We start from the raw sequence: 19,048 nt of genomic DNA on the forward strand, positions 1-19,048 counted from the left end.
TGATATCGCCACTGTTTATGTATGGTTTTAACTACATTGATAGGCCGAGGCTTAAAATCTGAAACATCCTCCCTTCTGGTTTTCTGACAAATCCACACCCTGGTGATTACTACCCCCCCCCCCAGACACACACACACACAGCAACACTACCGGTATCTGCCACTTCAAGTAGCCTAACTTTGGATTTATTTCCCCGCAGCATATTCCTTTTGTTGGCACCATATTAGGAGGGCTGGTTCCAGGGGAGATGATAGTTATTCAAGGAAGTGTGCCAGCTGATGCTGACAGGTAAGCAGAAGTTGGTGTCACTGCTTTGCCAGTGGTACATGGTTATGTGAAAGAACGGCTTTTCAAATGTAGAGAAAGACTCATGGCTGAAGTCAATTACTCTTGTCTTCATATGAACTGTGTGTGTGTGTGTGTGTGTATACAACTAAATAAGCGTTCTAACCTGATCAATTAGGCATCACTTATCACGTCATTATTTTTCACAAATGTAATGTGATCTTAAACTATTCTGTTGTCATGTTTGCAACATGGGCTTACAAACCACTGTCACTTAAAAAAAAGAAATTCAACATGGACCACAGTCTGCATGAAAGCTAACCACTTCAACTAGTTCCACCAAGTTGGCAGCCTGGCCCAATGTCCCCCCTTCACCTTCCTCTTCTTCATCAGGTTCCAGGTGGACTTGACGTGTGGCAGCAGTAGGGGAGACCGGGGCTGGTCCGATCAGGGGCAAGTATGATCATTGTTGATTTCCACTACACCAAGAGGTGCTGAGAGATAATTTCAACACCAAAATGATGTCCATTTGGACTAGAATAAGTCAACCTACATTGGAGTTCTCAAAGTCATTAACCCTTGAGGTGAGAGCAACTTTTCAGTTTTGGGTTGTCATTCTCTGGATTTTACACATTCCACTCAACATCCCAGAAAATTGACAGTTAAGGATAAAAAGATTAAACACATTTTGATTGACTGTTAAGGGACTCAGCTATAAATCAAAACAAAGTTTGAGATCATCAGATGATTGATTCAAGCAGGGTAACAGCTTTTGTGAAAAAATCTGTGACTCAAATGTCCGGGGCAGGTTCGATCACTAATGTCAGGGCAGGTTCGATCAATGGATCCCATTGACTTCCATTATATGGCACTACAATGGGGGTCTATGTAATTTTTCAGAAACATGAAAGGAATATGGAATTGAACTGAAAATGGCCAAATAAGGTTAAATGTTGAATGTGACATGTTGTTTGACCTTTTTTGACAGTAATATGTTCAACAGCTTAGGTTTTTAACAAGTTTAGTGATATTTTTATGATTATTTAATCATTAACCAATTAAACATTTCTATCTTTGCATTCAAGCTGATCTTTATAAGAAACCATGGTAAAAAGACATGCCTTTATTAATTTATCAAGCTATTTGCTTGCTATTTCACATTATAATTTAGTTAGGCCTGTGATCAAACCAGCCCCGACTACTGATCGAACCTGCCCCGGCACGGGGCAGGTTCGATCAATTTCTCAGTGACAATTACATTGCTTATTACTCGAAACAAGGGATCGTTTGTTGACATTATATGCATGTATCTTATAGAGGAGACATGACTCTTTCAGTCAATCACCATTTGACAGCTGTAAAGCTTTGTAAAGGCAGAGAAAAATAAATGAGAATGAAAATTGATCGAACCAGCCCCGGTCTCCCCTACGAAGCCACGGGCGGACGTGGCCTTCCACTTCAACCCCCGCTTCAAGAAGAGCTGTATCGTCTGCAACTCCCTGCTGAGGGAGCGCTGGGGCAGGGAGGAGATCCTCTACCTAAGCCGGGCGTACCCTTCGAGATCATCATGCTGCTGCAGAAGGACCTTTACAAGGTGACAACACTTGTTGTAAGGGTTTTTTTGGAGGGAGGGGGGCGGGGATGTCACCTTCATTAATCAGACAGTTCAGTTCAATGCGTGGGGAGAGAGGATCGGCAAAGCACCTCGGGTCGGAATCCAACCCATAATGCCATGATGTCATAGCTCACAGTGCCACCGTGCCCCCACAAGGTGACAACACTTTGGAAGGAGGATGACACTTGTTGCTCTCTTTAATGCCTTTGTTGGGATCACAGTTCGGGACGAGAGTGCACCTATGTTGTTGTCATATGGGACCAGGGAACTTAGGACCCTTTTTCTGAAAAAGAGTCCTATGTTCCCTGCATTGTATCTGACAAGGGGATAAGGCCCAGGATGCTTGCGCATGCATATCTCTTGCACCAACGGTTGCCATGCGTATTTCAAGTTTGCGCACAGTGGCAGCCCAACGGTTATCCTAACTGTAACCTTACACCAACCCGCACTCGCCATGCAGCAGGGAACAAGCAGCCAAGCAGCCAAGCCTGTAGCTGGGAACATTGAACACGGGGAACAAAGGGATGACCCCTCCAGGACAGTAGAATCAAAATCTTTAGGCTGATCCACCTCAAAAAGAGCCAGAGAGAGTTTGCAGCTGATGGAGACACCCAGTGTCAAAATGATATGCTTGCATCACGGTAAAAAACTTTAAAAGTGTTGAGAGTTTTCCACTCCAGTCGTCTCTGGCCTAGCCTTTCAGAAGAGGAGCTGTCTGAATTTGTGACAACAGTTTAGTTGATGTAACTGACCAGTGGATACATTGGTGCACATTGCTAGAGAAAGAAGGAAAATATTTCTCTCTCAATTAGAAGGGATATGAAAATACATAATTTCAACCACTCGCTAGCTTGCTAGCTAGAAATGGTTTGTAGTTTTTTGCCGTCCTGGATTAAAATTGAAAGTGTGAAGAAAAAAGGAGTCGCATACAGGAGCTTGATGCTGTTCAGTGAAACAGTATTAAAAGCTGAAAAATAAAGAGGAACCAAAACAAAAAATTGGATGCAAACGTTTCGGGTCTAGCCCATCATCAGTGTTCCCAAAATAAAAAAAGTGAAAAATCAAGTGAATAATCCATATACATGCAAGTGTCAGTGCAGCTTGGGTGATCCACCTCAATAAAGCCATTACAAAGTAAACATGCTGACTTGTGTTCAGATATGTACATCTGTCAAGACCTGAGTGTAATATGGAGTGATAAGGGCTTTTATGATTCGGAAATGATCAATAACCCATATGCAACCATAGCCCTATTGTAGTATTGTCTGTTTTCTGTTCTACTTTCCACTACTTTCTACTTGGGCTTTAACCTAGACTACAGGTTGGCTACCTAACCACTTGATTCATTGATTGCTCATAATGTCTTATCAGTGGGTTTGGTCTTTTAGGTGTGGTCTTCAACACCTTAAAACAAGAGGATATGAACATATGAAAATCCCATAGGCTTTGGAGGCAAATATTTGCGAAAGTAGCCTACTGCATAAGTCATCAACTGTTTAGAAATCTTCTGCAAGCTTTTTGAAAACTAACCAGGTGATACAAATATGAGAAAAGAAGAAATGCACCACTATTATAGTATGCATCAAATAAGTTATACTATAGTATGTTATGTAGAGGAATAATGGTACACTTTATGTTATGCCATATAAAAAATGCCATTTTAGATACTTCTCCTTTATATTGTGTAATCTGTAATATCATTCTTTAAGATGCGCTCAATACATAATACTTGTAAAAATGTTGAATTCTGTGATCGTCATATGTAATGAAGAGCTGTTGTCCTTAAACTTCTACCATCCAGATAAAAAATATCTTCTTAGTTTAGAAATTAGAGGATGGAGAAGCTACCTTGGACACCTTGTTGCACTGTCAGCATTAGCAGCAGTCTATTCTCACCATCGTGTTATGTGGGAAATGTTCACTTAATTCGAGCCAAGTATGAATCTTCTCAAATTGTTCTCTACTGTGACTCAGCCCAACTACCACCCCACCCCTTCAGCACCCCCCCTCCCCCCTCTCTCCATCACCACCCCTATCCCGCTGCTGTAGTGCCAACCCTGTAGTATCCCCCCCCCCCCCCCCCCGCCCGCCCAAAGTGTCTCCCCCTTACTAGAACCCCCCCAGTCATCCCAGCCACCACCACCCCTCTGCAGAGTTACACTGTGTGAACAACCCCCCCCCCCCTTCTCTTTGTCTCGGTTTACACAACCCAGCCAGCAAACTGATGTTATGAAAGGGCCTGAGGATGGGGGAGGGTGAACATGAGTCCTTGTGTAACCCCAAAGCCATCATGTTAGCTTGACTTGTTTAATTTTCTACAATAGGGAAACTTAGTGTTGATTACTCATTGCTCAACACAGGATGCTGGCGATATGAACATTAATACTCATTTTGTGCAGACGTAGGACACGGCGAAGGCCTACAGGCTCCAGTATTAGACAAATATTATTCTGACCATAGTTTTCAGCGGTTTCTATTAAAATCAAGATAAGACCTATGTAGCACTGCTTTTTAGGTTATCTATTTCACATATGATCAGAGTTTTGTTTGTAAACATTGCATGCAAAGAAGTAAAATTGTCAATGAATGTATAATGTCCAGGCAATTCAGCACTTTATTACTATTGACTCGTTTTAGGCAGCCATCTTGGATTTTCCCCTCAAAAATGACCTTAATGAAATTAAAATTTTGGGCACCCATTCTCAAATTATGATGTAGGCCTACACCCCAAGGATGATCTATTACGATTTTGGTGCTTCTATCCACCGCGTAACGATTTGGCCCTTTATGGATGGTAACTCTACCTACTATTAGAGTTTAAATGCGATAAAAAGAGAGTGAGAAAGGAACCTGTTGTGACATAATGAACAGTTGTGGGTCAAAAAAGTAAACAGTCAAATACTGACATATTAATAAAATGTAGGCCTTTGCTCGAATAAGATTGTCAGACAGAGCAAATTTAAAGCCCTTTATCTGTCTTGGTTTACACAACACAGCCAGCAAACTGATGTTATGAAAGGTCCTGAGGATGGGGGAGGGTGAACATGAGTCCTTGTGTAACCCCAAAGCCATCATGTTAGCTTGATTTGTTTACTTTTCAACAAAAGGGAAATCTTGGTGTTGATTATTCATTGATGAACACAAGATGTTGCCGACATGAACATTTATGTTTTGTGCAGACGTAGGACAGGGGAGGGCATACCAATATAGGCTCCAGTAGGCTTCCACAGCTGTAGGCAGGAGGGTCAAGTCAAGTCAAGTCAAGTCAAGTTTATTGTCAATTTCTTTACATGCACTGGTCATACAAAGAATTTGAAATTGCGTTTCTTGCTCTCCCATGCAGACATAGACTAATCTAGGTAAGGACATAGACAGTATAGACATAGACAGTACTCATACATGGACATAGACAGTATGGACGTAGACATTGCTCATACAGACATTTAAAGTGCAAGACTGGACAACAGAAGACTTGTAGAGAACATACATTAAGAGGAGGTATTTTGTTGTGCTTTTTCTAAAAGTCCTTTATAGCGTTCTGACATAGTAATAGTAGCATTTGAAGAAAATAAATAATTAAAAAAGGTTTATTAAATACACCAGCAGCAGTATGTGTGTGTGTGTGTGTGTGTGTTTGTATGTGTTTTGTGTGCGTGTGTGTGTGTGTGTGTGTGTGTGTGTTTAGTGCAGGTAGAAAGTGCGGTGTGCGTCTGTGTGTGTGTCTGTGTACCTGTGTATGTGTGTGTGTGTGTGTGTGTATGTGTGTGAGTATGAGTTGTGTGTCAGTGTGTATATGTTTGGGTTTAGTGCAGAAAGTGCAGTGTGTGTGTGTGTGTGTGTGTGTGTGTGTGTGTGTGTGTGTGTGTGTGTGTGTGTGTGTGTGCATGTGTATGTTTTGAGTTAGTGCAGGTTGAAAGTTCAGTCACAGATGTAGTAGTGCAGGTGGAATGTTCAGTCGCAGATATGGTGGTGGGGATGAGGGGGGGAGCGTTGTCAGTGGCCTGGCTGGCTAGAGGCTGAGAGTGAAGGGAGAGTGGGTTGAGTGTTCAGTATCTTGATTGCTTGATGCATCGTGCTGCTTGCAAGCGTGGTGGTACGGGAACAGAGGCGCCTGTACCTCTTTCCAGAGGGCAGGAGGCTGAACAGTTTGTGTGCAGGGTGGCTTGTGTCTTTGATGATCATCAGTGCTTTCCGGGTGAGGCGTGCGGTGTAAATGTCCTGCAGGGAGGGGAGTGGTACTCCAATGATCTTCTTCGCTGTGTTCACAACACGCTGGAGTGTCTTCCTGTTTTTCTCCGTGCAGCTTCCTCCCCACACTGTGATGCAGCTGGACACGACGCTCTCTATGGTTCCTCTGTAGAATGTTGTCATGATGGAGGGTGTAGCACTTGCCTTCTTTAGTTTGCGCAAGAAGTAGAGACGCTGATGGGCCTTCTTCGCCAGTGATGTAGTGTTGGTGGTCCAAGAGAGGTCGTCGCTGATGTGCACTCCAAGGAACTTGGTGCTGCTCACTCTCTCCACAGCATCACCGTCGATGGTCAGTGGTGGCAGTTGTTTTTGGACCCTCTGAAAGTTGACGACAATCTCCTTGGTCTTGTTGACATTCAGCAGGAGGTTGTTGTCTTTGCACCATCTGGCCAGCAGGTCTACTTCTTCTCTGTAGTGGGTCTCATCGCCCTTAGTGATGAGGCCCACCAGTGTTGTATCATCCGCAAACTTCACTAGATGGTTAGTGCTGTGGGTCGTTGTGCAGTCATGTGTCAGCAGCGTGAACAGCAGGGGGCTGAGAACACAACCTTGCGGAGCCCCCGTGCTCAGGGTCAGGGTGCTTGAGGTGTTATTCCCTACCCGTACTGCTTGTGGTCTCTGCATCAGGAAGTCCAGCAGCCAGTTGCAGAGGGAGGTGCTGAAACCTAGTTTGTCCAGTTTTCTGATGAGTTGTTGTGGTATTATGGTATTGAATGCTGAACTGAAGTCAATGAACAGCATTCTCACATATGAGTCTTTATTGTCCAAGTGGGTGAGGGCTGGATGGAGGGCAGAGCAGATTGCATCCTCCGTGGATCGCTTGGCTCGGTATGCGAACTGGTAGGGGTCCAGGGTGGGGGGTAAGGCTCAGTTATGCTTCCTACTTGTGCCACAGAGTGAGCTTGACGCAGCCATGATGCAGTTAATTCTTGTTTATGCCCTGTTTTGAAGCACGGTCTGCGCGATGTCATTCCACGCTGAAACTGCCTTCAATACAAAGAGTAAACTAGACGTGTCGGTTGTTTTTTAGCATCACAGACTCGACGAGAATGAAAATGAAACATTAAATCTTTATATCACGTGCATGTTTGATCGCACTGGCAGCCACAGTAGTAGTTTGGAACAAAGAAGTGGCTCATTTGTCGAGGACGAAGCGGAATGTTTCCTCGACCTCGGAACCACTGTTCAACTGTCCAAATAACTTCAGCGTCGTAACTTGCAAGCGCATGTGTTGTCTTCGGTTCGTGTAAATAAATCAAACAACAAAGCACGGGCAACTTATTTAATGAAGAGCTCACAGTCCGTAGACCGACGAAGGTTAGAACAAGGAAGTAGCGCTTGTTCTCGACTCGAGGACAGAGCAGGCTGGTCGAGAGGACCAATCAGAGACCTATTTTCGCCCTTTCACGCCGTCGCTCCCTGCGTCGAGACACAATTTTGGGGAGGTGCCCCAGAGTACCTGCGTGATGGGGGGGGCTTCACTACGTTAACTGCGCGGCTCACTGCATCATGATGCAGTGACGCTGATCTCGAGGCATAAATCACCCTGTAGGGTGGCTTTGATGTGTGACAGGACTAGCCGTTCGAAGCACTTCATGATTATGGGCGTCAGTGCTACAGGACAGTAGTCATTGAAGCATGATGGTGATGATTTCTTCGGCACGGGTATGATGGTAGCAGCTTTGAAAAGTGATGGGATGACTGCTTGCTCCAGAGAGATGTTAAAGATGTTCCTTTCTGGAATAGAGAGAAGAATCATTTCTAGTCATTACATTGGTCTCGTTTGGATGGGACATTTATTTACAAATTCTTCACTTCACTTTTTGGAATGTAACTAAACAAAACACTGAATTACCCATTCAGAATAAAAAACGTCACAGATGAAATTAGTCATCCAGCCAGTAGAGGGCGAAACTAAAAATTGTTAACTAAGTCCTGCACTCTGATTCTAGCCTTGTGCAAAACGTCGATTTTTGCGCCTGAAATGCTCAAAGGTAACTATATTTCTGGACGTGGGGCTTACAAGTAAACAAACGCTGAATGCCTATTAACTTATACGCCAAGTAACTAATCGATAATGTATTGGTCACACAATGTATCAACACCGTTTGAGTAAGGCACGTCTGTCTATTCGTTTTGGAGAATACAGATGAGAATAGTGCTTTCTCGGGGCCCATTGTGTTAGCTTGTTATCAAACTTCCCTCATGAAATGATCAATATCCATAAAGAAACACTCCCTACCCTTACTTGACAAATTGTTTGGGGTAGCTATGCGTTTTCTAATATTAAAAGTGTTTTATAGTGACAAATTTGTGAGTCAATTAATGTCAGCGCGCCAGTGCCCTGTTGACATTGTGTTGTTGCTCACTTGTAACTACAGTAAAAAAAAAACCAAACACAGACAACACCAGAGCTGTGTATGTGACGATAATATTGGAATAAATAAACGCAGCACTGTCAGGTCAGTGAACCGAATAAGGCAAATTCAGACCGTAATGTGTTCACAAGACATAGCTGTGGCGGGAAAACGGCAAGCTTTGCTGATTTAGACAGGGTTGCCTTACAAACTCCCTTCGTTTGGGCATTTTATATCCTGTCCCATTAATAGGATGCACTGTCGACACTAAACCACAAAACTATCAACTTACCATTAATGAAAAGTGGTAAAGTTTATTGCTTATTTCGGCGGGTGTTTCCATCAGCGAAATGCAACTGCATTAAAGGGGCATTCCACCGGTGGAGACATGTATATGTTACTGAAAGTGAGTCATATTTATAGTAGAATAGTAACATACATTTGTAATTTGGCGCCTTCTTGGCCAAGAAAAGGCAGATAATGACTTTTTAGTGCTTGTGGATTTGTGACAACAATCCCCATAATGCACTGCAATGCTGAAGTTCCACAGGCCACACCCAGTTATTTGGGACTCTATGCATCATCCCTCCCTCAGCTTGCAGGCAGTGTTGCCAGATTGGGCTGTTTCCCACCCAATTGGACTGCTTAGGATGGTCGTGTGCGGGTAAAAATGGCATTTAGCAGAAAAACCCGCCCAATTTTAGCCAGAGAAATCAATAGAATTGGGCGGGATTTTGAACTTCTAGGCTGGTTTTGAGCATTTTTTGGGCTGGAAATCATCAGCCTCATCTGGCAACCCTGCTTGCAGGTGCATCACAGTGGGACAGACATCACTGGAAAGGAGAAGCTGGAGCACACTGCAGCTTAGTTTTCAAGACTTTATTTTGTGCACACACGCGACCAACGTTTCTGTGTCGCTACACCTTCTTCAGAGTCAAATGATAGCAAGAGAGAGACACACATTTCAAGACTTAACATTCACAGGTGATCCTACTTGGTTTGGCTAAATTGGTCTGATCTCATTGCAGGTAATTGACCCCACCCCCCAACACCAGGACAAGATTGTAGACAATTAGACAGCTTGCCAACTTCCCAAAACAAAATAAAAAAGTGAAAAAAAACAATACACAAAGAACATTGTCAATAAAACCACAGCTACAATTATTACAAGACCACAGCCCCGATGCTGGAACAATTTGTTACAGAGAGCAAGACATATTGTGTTCCTCATTTATGCCCTGAGGCTCCACTGAATTTAGAGTATGAATCCAAAATGCCTTTCTACGAAGCCTCTCTGTCTAATTGTCTGCAATCTTGTCCTGGTGTTCAGGGGTGGGGTCAATTACCTGCAATTAGATGAGACCAATTTAGCCAAACCAAGTGGGATCACCTGTGGATGTCAAGTCTTGAAATATGTGTCTCTCTCTTGCTATCATTTGACTCTGAAGAAGGTGTAGCAACACCGAAACGTTGGTCGGGTGTGTGCACAAAATAAAGTCATGAAAACTAAGCTGCAGTGTGCTCCAGCTTCTCCTTTCCAGCTATGCCAGTGACTTACTGGCAGTGTTGCCTGATGAGGCTGATGATTTCCAGCCCAAAAAATGCTCTAAACCCGCCTGGAAGCACTAAATCCCGCCCAATTCTATTGATGTCGATGGGAAAGATTGGGCGAGTTTTCCTGTAAAATGCCATTTTTACCCGCAGACGGCCAACCCAAGCAGCCCAATTGGGTGGGAAACAGCCCAATCTGGCAACACTGCTTACTGGAGCCTCAATGCCGGTGATTTCAAAAGCACTGGGACACTGATCTGTGATAGGTCTGTTAGAGCATTAGGTCCAACCCCCTATGGGCAGGGTTGAAAAGGTGGGAAAAAGGCTTGTAGTACAGGTCTGTGGCTTGTAGCAGAGAGTGTTTATGGGTAGTACGAGAGAGCAATCTCGCGACTTTTTCCAGGTGGTACTGTCCACTAAGTGGCGCCATCCAGACAGCGCAGAGGAGCGCCAAGGAGCGCAGAGGCTGTTGAAATGAATGGGCTCCCATGGAGCTCAACCACGATGCTACCATTGCTTTGGGAGAGAATTGGTATCATCGTTTCAATTTATTTTTCCAAAAGGCAGGATAGATTATCCTTTCAAACAGCACTTAGTTTGAATGTTTAAACTCGCTGGATCTTTGTAAAATACGACTTTATTGTCAATATGACGTCACGAGTGGCTTCACACACTGTGTTTGGATTGGTCGGCCGGCTGCATTGCTGTGATCACGACGGCCGTAAAGCAATTTTGTTAGCAAGATGCTAGCGGAGCCTGACTCATACATGCCAAAACTGTAGGAAATCAGAAGGACATAACTCCCAGGTTATTGTACATTTCATTGAAATCCACATTGGTTTCTCAGAACTTACAGTAATATTGTCAAGTTTCAGCCGACAGCGAGCACAATGTCAAGTTATTAGCGCCAGCCTTATGAGCTCTGCTGTCTCGACAGCGCTCCCTAGGTGAACTGCAGGCACGGGTTGGAGGGCGAGATTCAACACTGTATGTAAACCCACTGTGCTTGTAGTCTCAACAGAAATCCACCTCTCTTACACTTCCTATGTCGATGATGCAAAATGACCATTTTTACATCATTGACATAGGAAGTGTTAAGAGATGAATGCAGATTTCTCCTATACTCATGAACGGCGTGGCGTTTTCCATGTGCGTTACGCCCATTTGTGGGGGAAAACAACACATGCAAGTCAATTGGTGATGTTGGGGATTAATAAACGAAAGATACGGACCTGTAGACTAGCGTTGTTCACGCGCAACATGCCGAAAACGTGTTACGTTGCCGGTTGTTCAAATAATATAGCCAAACAGCCGTGGCTGAAGCATGGAATGTATTCATTTAGGCTAGCCAATGTAGCATGTAAGTCAATGAGACATTCGGTTTGTTTTCACCCATAAAGGGGCGTAACGCAAATTTAAGAGCAAAGTACCCGGATGACCGTTCATGAGTATCTCAGGGGGAATTGAGAGATTTTTGCAAGACCATTCAAACGTATGACTGGGTGTCTAGCAATGGAAAGCCTAATGCAAAATGGGTGGAGTGTCCCTTTAACAATCACATTTTTATTACAAAGTTGTACAATATCAATCAACGCATTTCGAGTACAATTTGTTAACTTATTGTTGCTAATGCTTACCCAGAAGCGCGCCTTTTGTTTTGTTACATATTATTTTCTTTGTAATTTCGTTGCACAACACAACAAACTCACACATTTGAAATTCCCGCAATCTGGCAGTGACGTAGAAGGGGAAAGCAGCAAAGCTATTGGCTACAGTTGTTTTAGGATTTAAATAGACTGTGTGTGCTCCCCTTCTATTGGTTGGCCGGTTTCAAGCGCCAAGGTTTCAATAAAAAGGGTGATTTTTACCTCAGAAGCTTCATTAGATTCCTTGTAGCTGAGAAGGTAGTTGTGGGCTTGGAGTAGTCGCGCCTATTTTAAGACTTGTTTTACTATTTTTTAAAAGGTTTCGCTTCGAGTGTTTATTCAGGGAATATTGTATTATAGTTTTATTTATTTTCTCCGTGCTGCTCTTATCCTTGAAAATGCTAGCTACCAGGTCACCACTTTCCGCCAAGAACGCCAACGCCGTCTCTACCAAAGTGGAGGGAATGTCTTTGAATGAAAAAGAAAACACGGTAAGTTTTTACATCTTTAATGGTATCTACATTCTGTACATGTATGTGTGCTGGATGGCGATTGACTTCAGAGCTTCGTTTGTAGTATTCGGTGTCACACCAGCTGACCAAATCAATGTTGGCTTGGTATGCAGGTATGCGAAGTGTGAATATTTACATCTAATATTGCACCAGGCATATGACGACGAAAGTCTACCAAATACCCTTTACCCTTTTCTAAGGCTACCCTCGATGTGTTATGTCTTTTCAGCCTCCAAGCCTGAACACTACTCGAGTTTTGGCTTCTAAAACCATGCGCAAAATCTTCGAAGATTCCGAGGTGAGTTGAAAGCTTTACACTTCAACACTGAGGCGCAAGGGTAAGCGGATGGAGACTCCCAACTGAGATCGCTCCCGGACGTGCGGTCCCAGGTGTTTCTATCACTCCCGGACGTGCGGTCCCACCCGATTATATTTCACGTATTATCATATACTGCCACATACAAGCAATTTAGGGTTAGGGTTAGGTTTAGGTTTAGGGTTAGGTTTAGGGTTAAGGTTAGGGTTAGAAACAAAAAACTAACATCAACAAGATAACTGGCTCCGTCATATGGCGGTGGTACCGATAGTCTGGCTAGTGGGAGCGAGATGAAATGGGAGCGTCCTGAGTTGGGAGCGTCCTGAGATGGGAGCGTCAATCTGGGAATCGGCGCAAGAAAGTGTCTCTAATACACGAAATGTCTTTGTCAGAGTTGTGATGTATGATTATTGTTAAATATTACATTGTTCTTAATTGACATGGCATTATGAGCAAGTTATCTTTGTTGACTCGTAGTACTTTGGCGCCACATCTTGTGGACGATTGTACGAGATGAGCATATGTTCTAGCATGTAGATGATGCTTGATAAGTACACAAACTAAGGTTGCTTGTGCAATTATAACATTTGACCAATCCTACCATATGTGTGTACCTATTTTCACTTTTCCTCGATGTAAATGATGCTGCTCGTCAACGAAGCATGGCTTCAAATTGACTGCCCTGCCAATGATCACCTTTGCAACTAGATGTTCAAAATTGGCAGCAGGGTTTGGGGGGAAAACTGATATGGCCAATTCCAAGACCATTGTCTGGGTTTACACAACCCTAAGCAGCTGATCTTATGAAAGGTCGGGTCCGAGAGTGGGGGAGGGTAGGCACGGATGCCTTTGTAACCTCGAAGGTCGCTAGTTAGCTTGACTGGCTAATTTGTCCACAAGAATGTTGGTTATGTATTTATGAACCTGATTTTCCATTTTTCAACATTTCAACTAAATCGCTTTGTTTTATTGTTACAGACTCCCAAGAAGACTTCTAAATCCACACTTGCAGAGGAACCTCTCCTGAAGGAAAACCCACGTCGCTTTGTCATTTTCCCCATCCAGTACCACGACATATGGCAGATGTACAAGAAGGCAGAGGCCTCTTTCTGGACTGCAGAGGAGGTGAATTTCTCATTAAAGTCAAACCCCCTTATTTGCAATTTCTGTGCAAACTAGTTGTGCAGGCCCTCATGACTCAATAAATGGAAATGACCATAAGAGACACTAAAAAGTGTTCCAGGAAGAGGAGACTACCTTGTGTTGATGTACTGTCTGTTTGAAGGCACAGTATTTCATGCTTTCCCGTCCCATGGGTCCGCTCATATTAATCATTTCATGTCCTCTCCTTTCCAGGTTGATCTCTCCAAAGACCTTTTGCACTGGGAGTCACTGAAGGACGAGGAGAGGCACTTCATTTCTCATGTGTTGGCATTCTTCGCCGCTAGTGATGGCATTGTCAATGAGAACTTGGTAAGTTAGCCGTTGTACACCATTACCATAAAATGTCATGCATTCATAATTGCTCATAAAAGGTCATGTGCATTGTGAAAAAGGGTGTGCATGTGTGTAAGCAGCAGTGTTAAAATGTTAAATTCCTTGTTGTGCCACTAGGTGGAGCGCTTCACCCAGGAAGTGCAGGTCACAGAGGCGCGGTGCTTCTACGGCTTCCAGATCGCCATGGAGAACATCCACTCCGAGATGTACAGCCTGCTTATCGACACCTACATCAAGGACCCCAAACAGAGGTCAGTTCCACAAACCACACGCTTTGGCCTTGAACGGCTCTTTCTGGCTGTGATGAGACGCGCAGGGGAACGGACCTCAGCTGATGATGGGAGCTGAGTGCCAGTGGCTTAACGCAGATCAGCAGGCATGTGGTCAGCTGACTGCCGGCCGCTGGCATGAGACCGCACTGTCTGAGCCATACCCAACACTATTCACACTATGTAGATCTCACGTGGCTTTGAGCTTACCAACAAAGTTACTCTGATAAAGAGATGAGAACATGCACAGCTATTTACATGTTAGACAATGTGTGGTAAAGCACGAACATTAAGCTTATTTTCAGTCATTTTAATTTTGGTCTTCTACTTGTCTTGCTGCCCACAGGGAGTACCTGTTCAACGCCATCGAGACCCTGGAATGCGTGAAGAAGAAGGCTGACTGGGCCATCAACTGGATCGGCAACAAGAACGCAGAGTATGGTACGTTGGAAGGCTCATTTAATACTCGTCCATTCAATCTCCAGGGGCATATACTAAGAACCTGATTTAGTAGTAAACTAGGTTAAGTTAACCTTGAAGTAGAGGTAATTCGTCTAAAAAAAAGAGCTGGAGTCTGCATTTTCTCAACTAAATGATGCCTGGAGGTTTATCTATTAGACCAGACTTAGTTCACCTATAGGAAATGGTTAACCTGCAATCATTTAACCATCTTCTTAGTAGGGCTGTCCTAAACGATTATTTTTCTCCCGATTAATCTATTAACTATTTTTTTCGAATAGTCGATTAGTCAAACGATTAATTTTTCAAGTACTCTAGCACTTTAATCTTCAAGGAAATTGGGAAAAAAAGAAAGAAACCGTTAAAATTAGGTCCCTGAGCTCCCAATGAGCTTTAAATCATGATAGTAGCTTATTTACTCCGAGATACAACGTTCAATTCATACGTGCAGTGCAATTTTAGGTTTCAATAAAGTAATAAAGCATTAGAAAAGTAAGTAAAAAAGCACTGAATTAAACTAAACGATTTTTCGACTATGAAAATTCTTTCCGAATAATTTTTATAGTCGATTAGTCACGATTAGTCGATTAATCGTCCCAGCCCTACTTCTTAGTATACCCCCCTTAGATTAAACGGCTCTGTAGTGCTAGTGGTTCCCAACACTCAATAATCTGGGATGATGTTCTTCATCTCAAAGTCAAATCATTAACGTGCCTCGTTTTTACCCCTGTGTCCTCTCCAGGTGAGCGTGTGGTAGCTTTCGCCGCCGTGGAGGGCATCTTCTTCTCCGGCTCCTTTGCTGCCATTTTCTGGCTGAAGAAGAGGGGGCTCATGCCAGGCCTGACCTTCTCCAACGAGCTCATCAGCCGCGACGAGGGCCTGCACTGCGACTTCGCCTGCCTCATGTTCAAGCACTTGGTCAACAAGCCCTCTGAGGAGACCGTCAAGAGGATTATCATGAACGCCGTAGAGATTGAACAGGTAACTTGATTGATTAGTCTCTTGCTGTTCTTGATCCACGGTCCTATGGCGAGGGATGGATATGGGTTTAGATCGGGGGTGTCAAACTCATTGTTGCTCAGAGGTCCCCCATGGACAGTTTGATCTCAAGTGGGCCAGACCAGCAACGCAGTTGCAAAATGTTGCCCATTTTGGCTTCGTTTTGAAATCACATTGCTAGTCAATCATCTGGAGATGGATGGCAGCGGGCATATCGGGAGCAACTGCTGTTGTATGTTGAGCAAAAAATGCAAACTCAAATACTGACCACTTGAAAATCCCAGCCACATGCAACTACTTGGTAATGGGCTAGATATTTACTTTTTTGACATATTATTTTTTTCCTTTTCAAGTCTGGGACTGGATTAAACCTGTTGGGCCACATACAGTCCCCTTGGCCTTGTGTTTAACACCCCTGGTTTTTATATTGATACTTGAAAAGGTTTACAACAAATGCACACACCCTCTTGAAGCTGCATACATGTATAGTTTGAGTATCCAGTTACGCCCCCACCCTGAACTAGAAAACTCGACTCAAGTTTTGGACATATTTAGGCTGAGTAGAAATTGGATATGTGAAGGTAATTTTCTCATCTATTCTCCATAGGAATTCCTGACAGACGCTCTGCCAGTCAAGCTGATCGGCATGAACTGTGATCTGATGAGGACCTACATTGAGTTTGTCGCAGACAGACTGATGCTGGAGCTTGGTTATGACAAGGTAGGTTTATGTGATTCTTGTTTTTCTGTGGAGCTTTTTGTTTCTCTACAAGCCCCAAAGCAGTCCAGTCTTTAACTTCCATGAGACAATAACCATGTCTAAACTAGACGGCGTCTGAATCCTGCAATATAACATGGCGTGCCTTGTAGAGGCTATGTCAATGTGCAGATGTGGGGCCTGTTGACTAAAAGCTCAGGTTTCCCACTGTTGTGGAAATGCTGGAAGTCTGGAAGAAAATCCAGACATTTTGTAGTTTCCATGAAGGTTTCAGAAAGGTCATGTAATGTTAGTGTAGTTTAAACGGCTCTTCCTTTATTTTATCAGACTATTTAAGATTATTTTCAAATGCAAGTAAGGCTTTTACAGTAAATGCCTTGATGGTTGTGAATGGAAAAACTAAAGCTCCTTGAATGGAGTGCGGGGAAATGCTCAATATCATATTTGGCTCAAAGTGTGGAATATGTTACCGCTTCCATATATTATGGCTACTGTGGCACCATGAGTTTACATTAAGTGACATGTGGGGGTACACAATGTTAAGTGCACAATACTGACTCTCTGGTGTTTACTTCTCTGCAGATCTACCGGGTAGAGAACCCCTTCGACTTCATGGAGAACATCTCTCTGGAGGGCAAGACCAACTTCTTCGAGAAGCGTGTCGGAGAGTACCAAAGGATGGGCGTCATGTCCGGCCCCACTGACAACACCTTCACGCTAGATGCGGACTTCTAAAATGGCTGACAGGACTCGGCCAAAAAGAGACATCGCCCTGCATTAGAAAACAAGTCTTAAACTCCCCTTTCTCCTGAAGTGTCCTAGCCTACTGTAGTTATAACCTTAGCGCTAGTATTGAAATGCAACCTGCATAGTCCTCTCTGATGGTGGGGAAGGGAACTGGTGAAGACGACGTCAAGTATTGTAGGTAGACTTGAAAAGCACATAGCATCTGGGAGACCGGGTGCGTTTATAAACAGTCAAGTAATATCTGGACTACCTCCATATCAAGCAGATGCCCAGCTGTTCTGCGTCTGGGAACACGGATGAGCAACTCCTGGCACTGGCGCAAACCACACTTCATAAGAAGCTGATAGTTTTAATGGAATTTCAAAGGTTTTTGGTTTTTTTTGTTGCCTTTTATTGTATTTATCAAGGTGTTTTGTAATAAAAGTACAAATACAGTTTTGTGTGCTGTAATGTGGATGACCTCATTTGATGGAATGGTTTTATATATTTAAGTTTTTTTCGTGTAAGGGCTCAGTTTTTGTAAATAGACATTTTAATAAACTGTCAACACTTACTCATTGACTCGTTTTCATTGTGGGATTGAAGGACAATAACTTCCAATATTGGAAGGTGGATAGCAAGTGCTTCTAAAAAGTACTGAAGTGTCAGCGACTAGTGATGTCGGTCACGTGACAAGGGGAGGGTAGCTCATCCCAGCAAGTACATGTCGCTGCGGCCTGTAGCCAGTTGGACCTAGGTCTAAGGGGGTGGAGCTACCACTGGTCCAAGTTGGCCACTATTGATTTTTTATTCAGCACGTCTCTCGTCACTTCATTACGTTCCGCGAGCCAGAAACAGTTATTTAAGCTTGTCAGATATATATAAAAATTACCTCTGCGTTTTCACAAACTACCTTTGTAGCTTTTTATTCAGCACGTCTTTAGTCACTTCATTACGTTCCGCGAGCCGGAAACAAAGTTATTTAAGTTTGTCAGATGTATATAAAATTTACCTTTGCGTAGTGCCGTCTTACTTAATAGCGGGATGTAAAAAATGACCTTTGTGCCTTTTTATTGCGCACGTAAGATTAAAATGTAATAAATTATGTGAAGCAAGCCATTTGCTTTTGTCGACCTGAAAACATTTCACATAGGCCTGTTATATTTTCATTTGTCCACCATTGACATACGACAAAGCAATTGCGAAAGTATGCGATATCTAATGCAGGAAATATTCTACCATCGCTACATTTAAGGCTGCAGGACAGAATGACGAGACATTGACAAGAAATTGACATATTGATTTAATGATCTGTAGCCTATATTGATAACATATCCAGGAGGTAAGATATAAGTTTGAAACATTTCATAAACTTACAAGGTGATTGTAATACAAAGAATCACTCAAACAAATGAAATAAGTAAGACGGCACAACGCAAAGGTAAATTTTATATACATCTGACAAACTTAAATAACTTTGTTTCCGGCTCGCGGAACGTAATGAAGTGACTAAAGACGTGCTGAATAAAAAGCTACAAAGGTAGTTTGTGAAAACGCAGAGGTAATTTTTATATATATCTGACAAGCTTAAATAACTGTTTCTGGCTCGTGGAACGTAATGAAGTGACGAGAGACGTGCTGAATAAAAAGCTACAAAGGTAAAGGTAATTTGTAAACCTTTAGCAAAGATAAATAACTTTGCTGCAGCAAGCGTATGTACGTGTGACGCAATCAATAGCTGCAGCAAGCAAGCGTGTGTACGTGTGACGCAATCAATAGTGGCCAACTTGGACCAGTGGTAGCTCCACCCCCTTAGACCTAGGTCCAACTGGCTACAGGCCGCAGCGACA

The 19,048-nt window shown here is 43.3% G+C and overlaps 1 protein-coding gene and 1 non-coding gene across 3 annotated transcripts; both read left to right on the top strand.

Annotated features, from left to right (window-relative positions):
* Positions 1-1,860: 1,860 nt before the first annotated feature.
* LOC134469103 (ribonucleoside-diphosphate reductase subunit M2) lies at positions 1,861-17,772 on the top strand. Of its 2 annotated transcripts, XM_063223142.1 has the most exons (10): positions 1,861-1,879; positions 12,108-12,193; positions 12,444-12,512; positions 13,509-13,655; positions 13,887-14,003; positions 14,145-14,278; positions 14,643-14,737; positions 15,498-15,736; positions 16,362-16,475; positions 17,055-17,772. In XM_063223142.1, the coding sequence occupies exons 2-10, from the start codon at positions 12,167-12,169 to the stop codon at positions 17,205-17,207; spliced, it is 1,095 nt and encodes a 364-aa protein (XP_063079212.1). In that variant the 5' UTR covers positions 1,861-1,879; positions 12,108-12,166; the 3' UTR covers positions 17,208-17,772. The 2 variants fall into 2 exon arrangements, with proteins under 2 accessions (XP_063079212.1, XP_063079211.1); XM_063223141.1 differs by lacking the exon at positions 1,861-1,879 and having other exon boundaries at positions 11,933-12,193.
* Positions 14,322-14,458, top strand: LOC134469577 (small nucleolar RNA SNORD94). The gene has a single exon (XR_010039043.1). It is a non-coding gene; the product is annotated as a small nucleolar RNA SNORD94 (small nucleolar RNA).
* Positions 17,773-19,048: the final 1,276 nt, after the last annotated feature.

Source organism: Engraulis encrasicolus, chromosome 18 (assembly GCF_034702125.1).
Source record: "Engraulis encrasicolus isolate BLACKSEA-1 chromosome 18, IST_EnEncr_1.0, whole genome shotgun sequence".
Lineage (NCBI taxonomy): Eukaryota > Metazoa > Chordata > Actinopteri > Clupeiformes > Engraulidae > Engraulis > Engraulis encrasicolus.

Excerpts from the sequence above, each read along its gene's own strand:
- LOC134469103 (XM_063223141.1), top strand. The coding sequence starts at position 12,101 with ATGCTAGCTACCAGGTCACCACTTTCCGCCAAGAACGCCAACGCCGTC. Across the intron at positions 14,004-14,144 it reads GCATTGTCAATGAGAACTTG|GTGGAGCGCTTCACCCAGGA; the intron begins GTAAGTTAGCCG and ends TTGTGCCACTAG. Across the intron at positions 15,737-16,361 it reads ACGCCGTAGAGATTGAACAG|GAATTCCTGACAGACGCTCT; the intron begins GTAACTTGATTG and ends TATTCTCCATAG.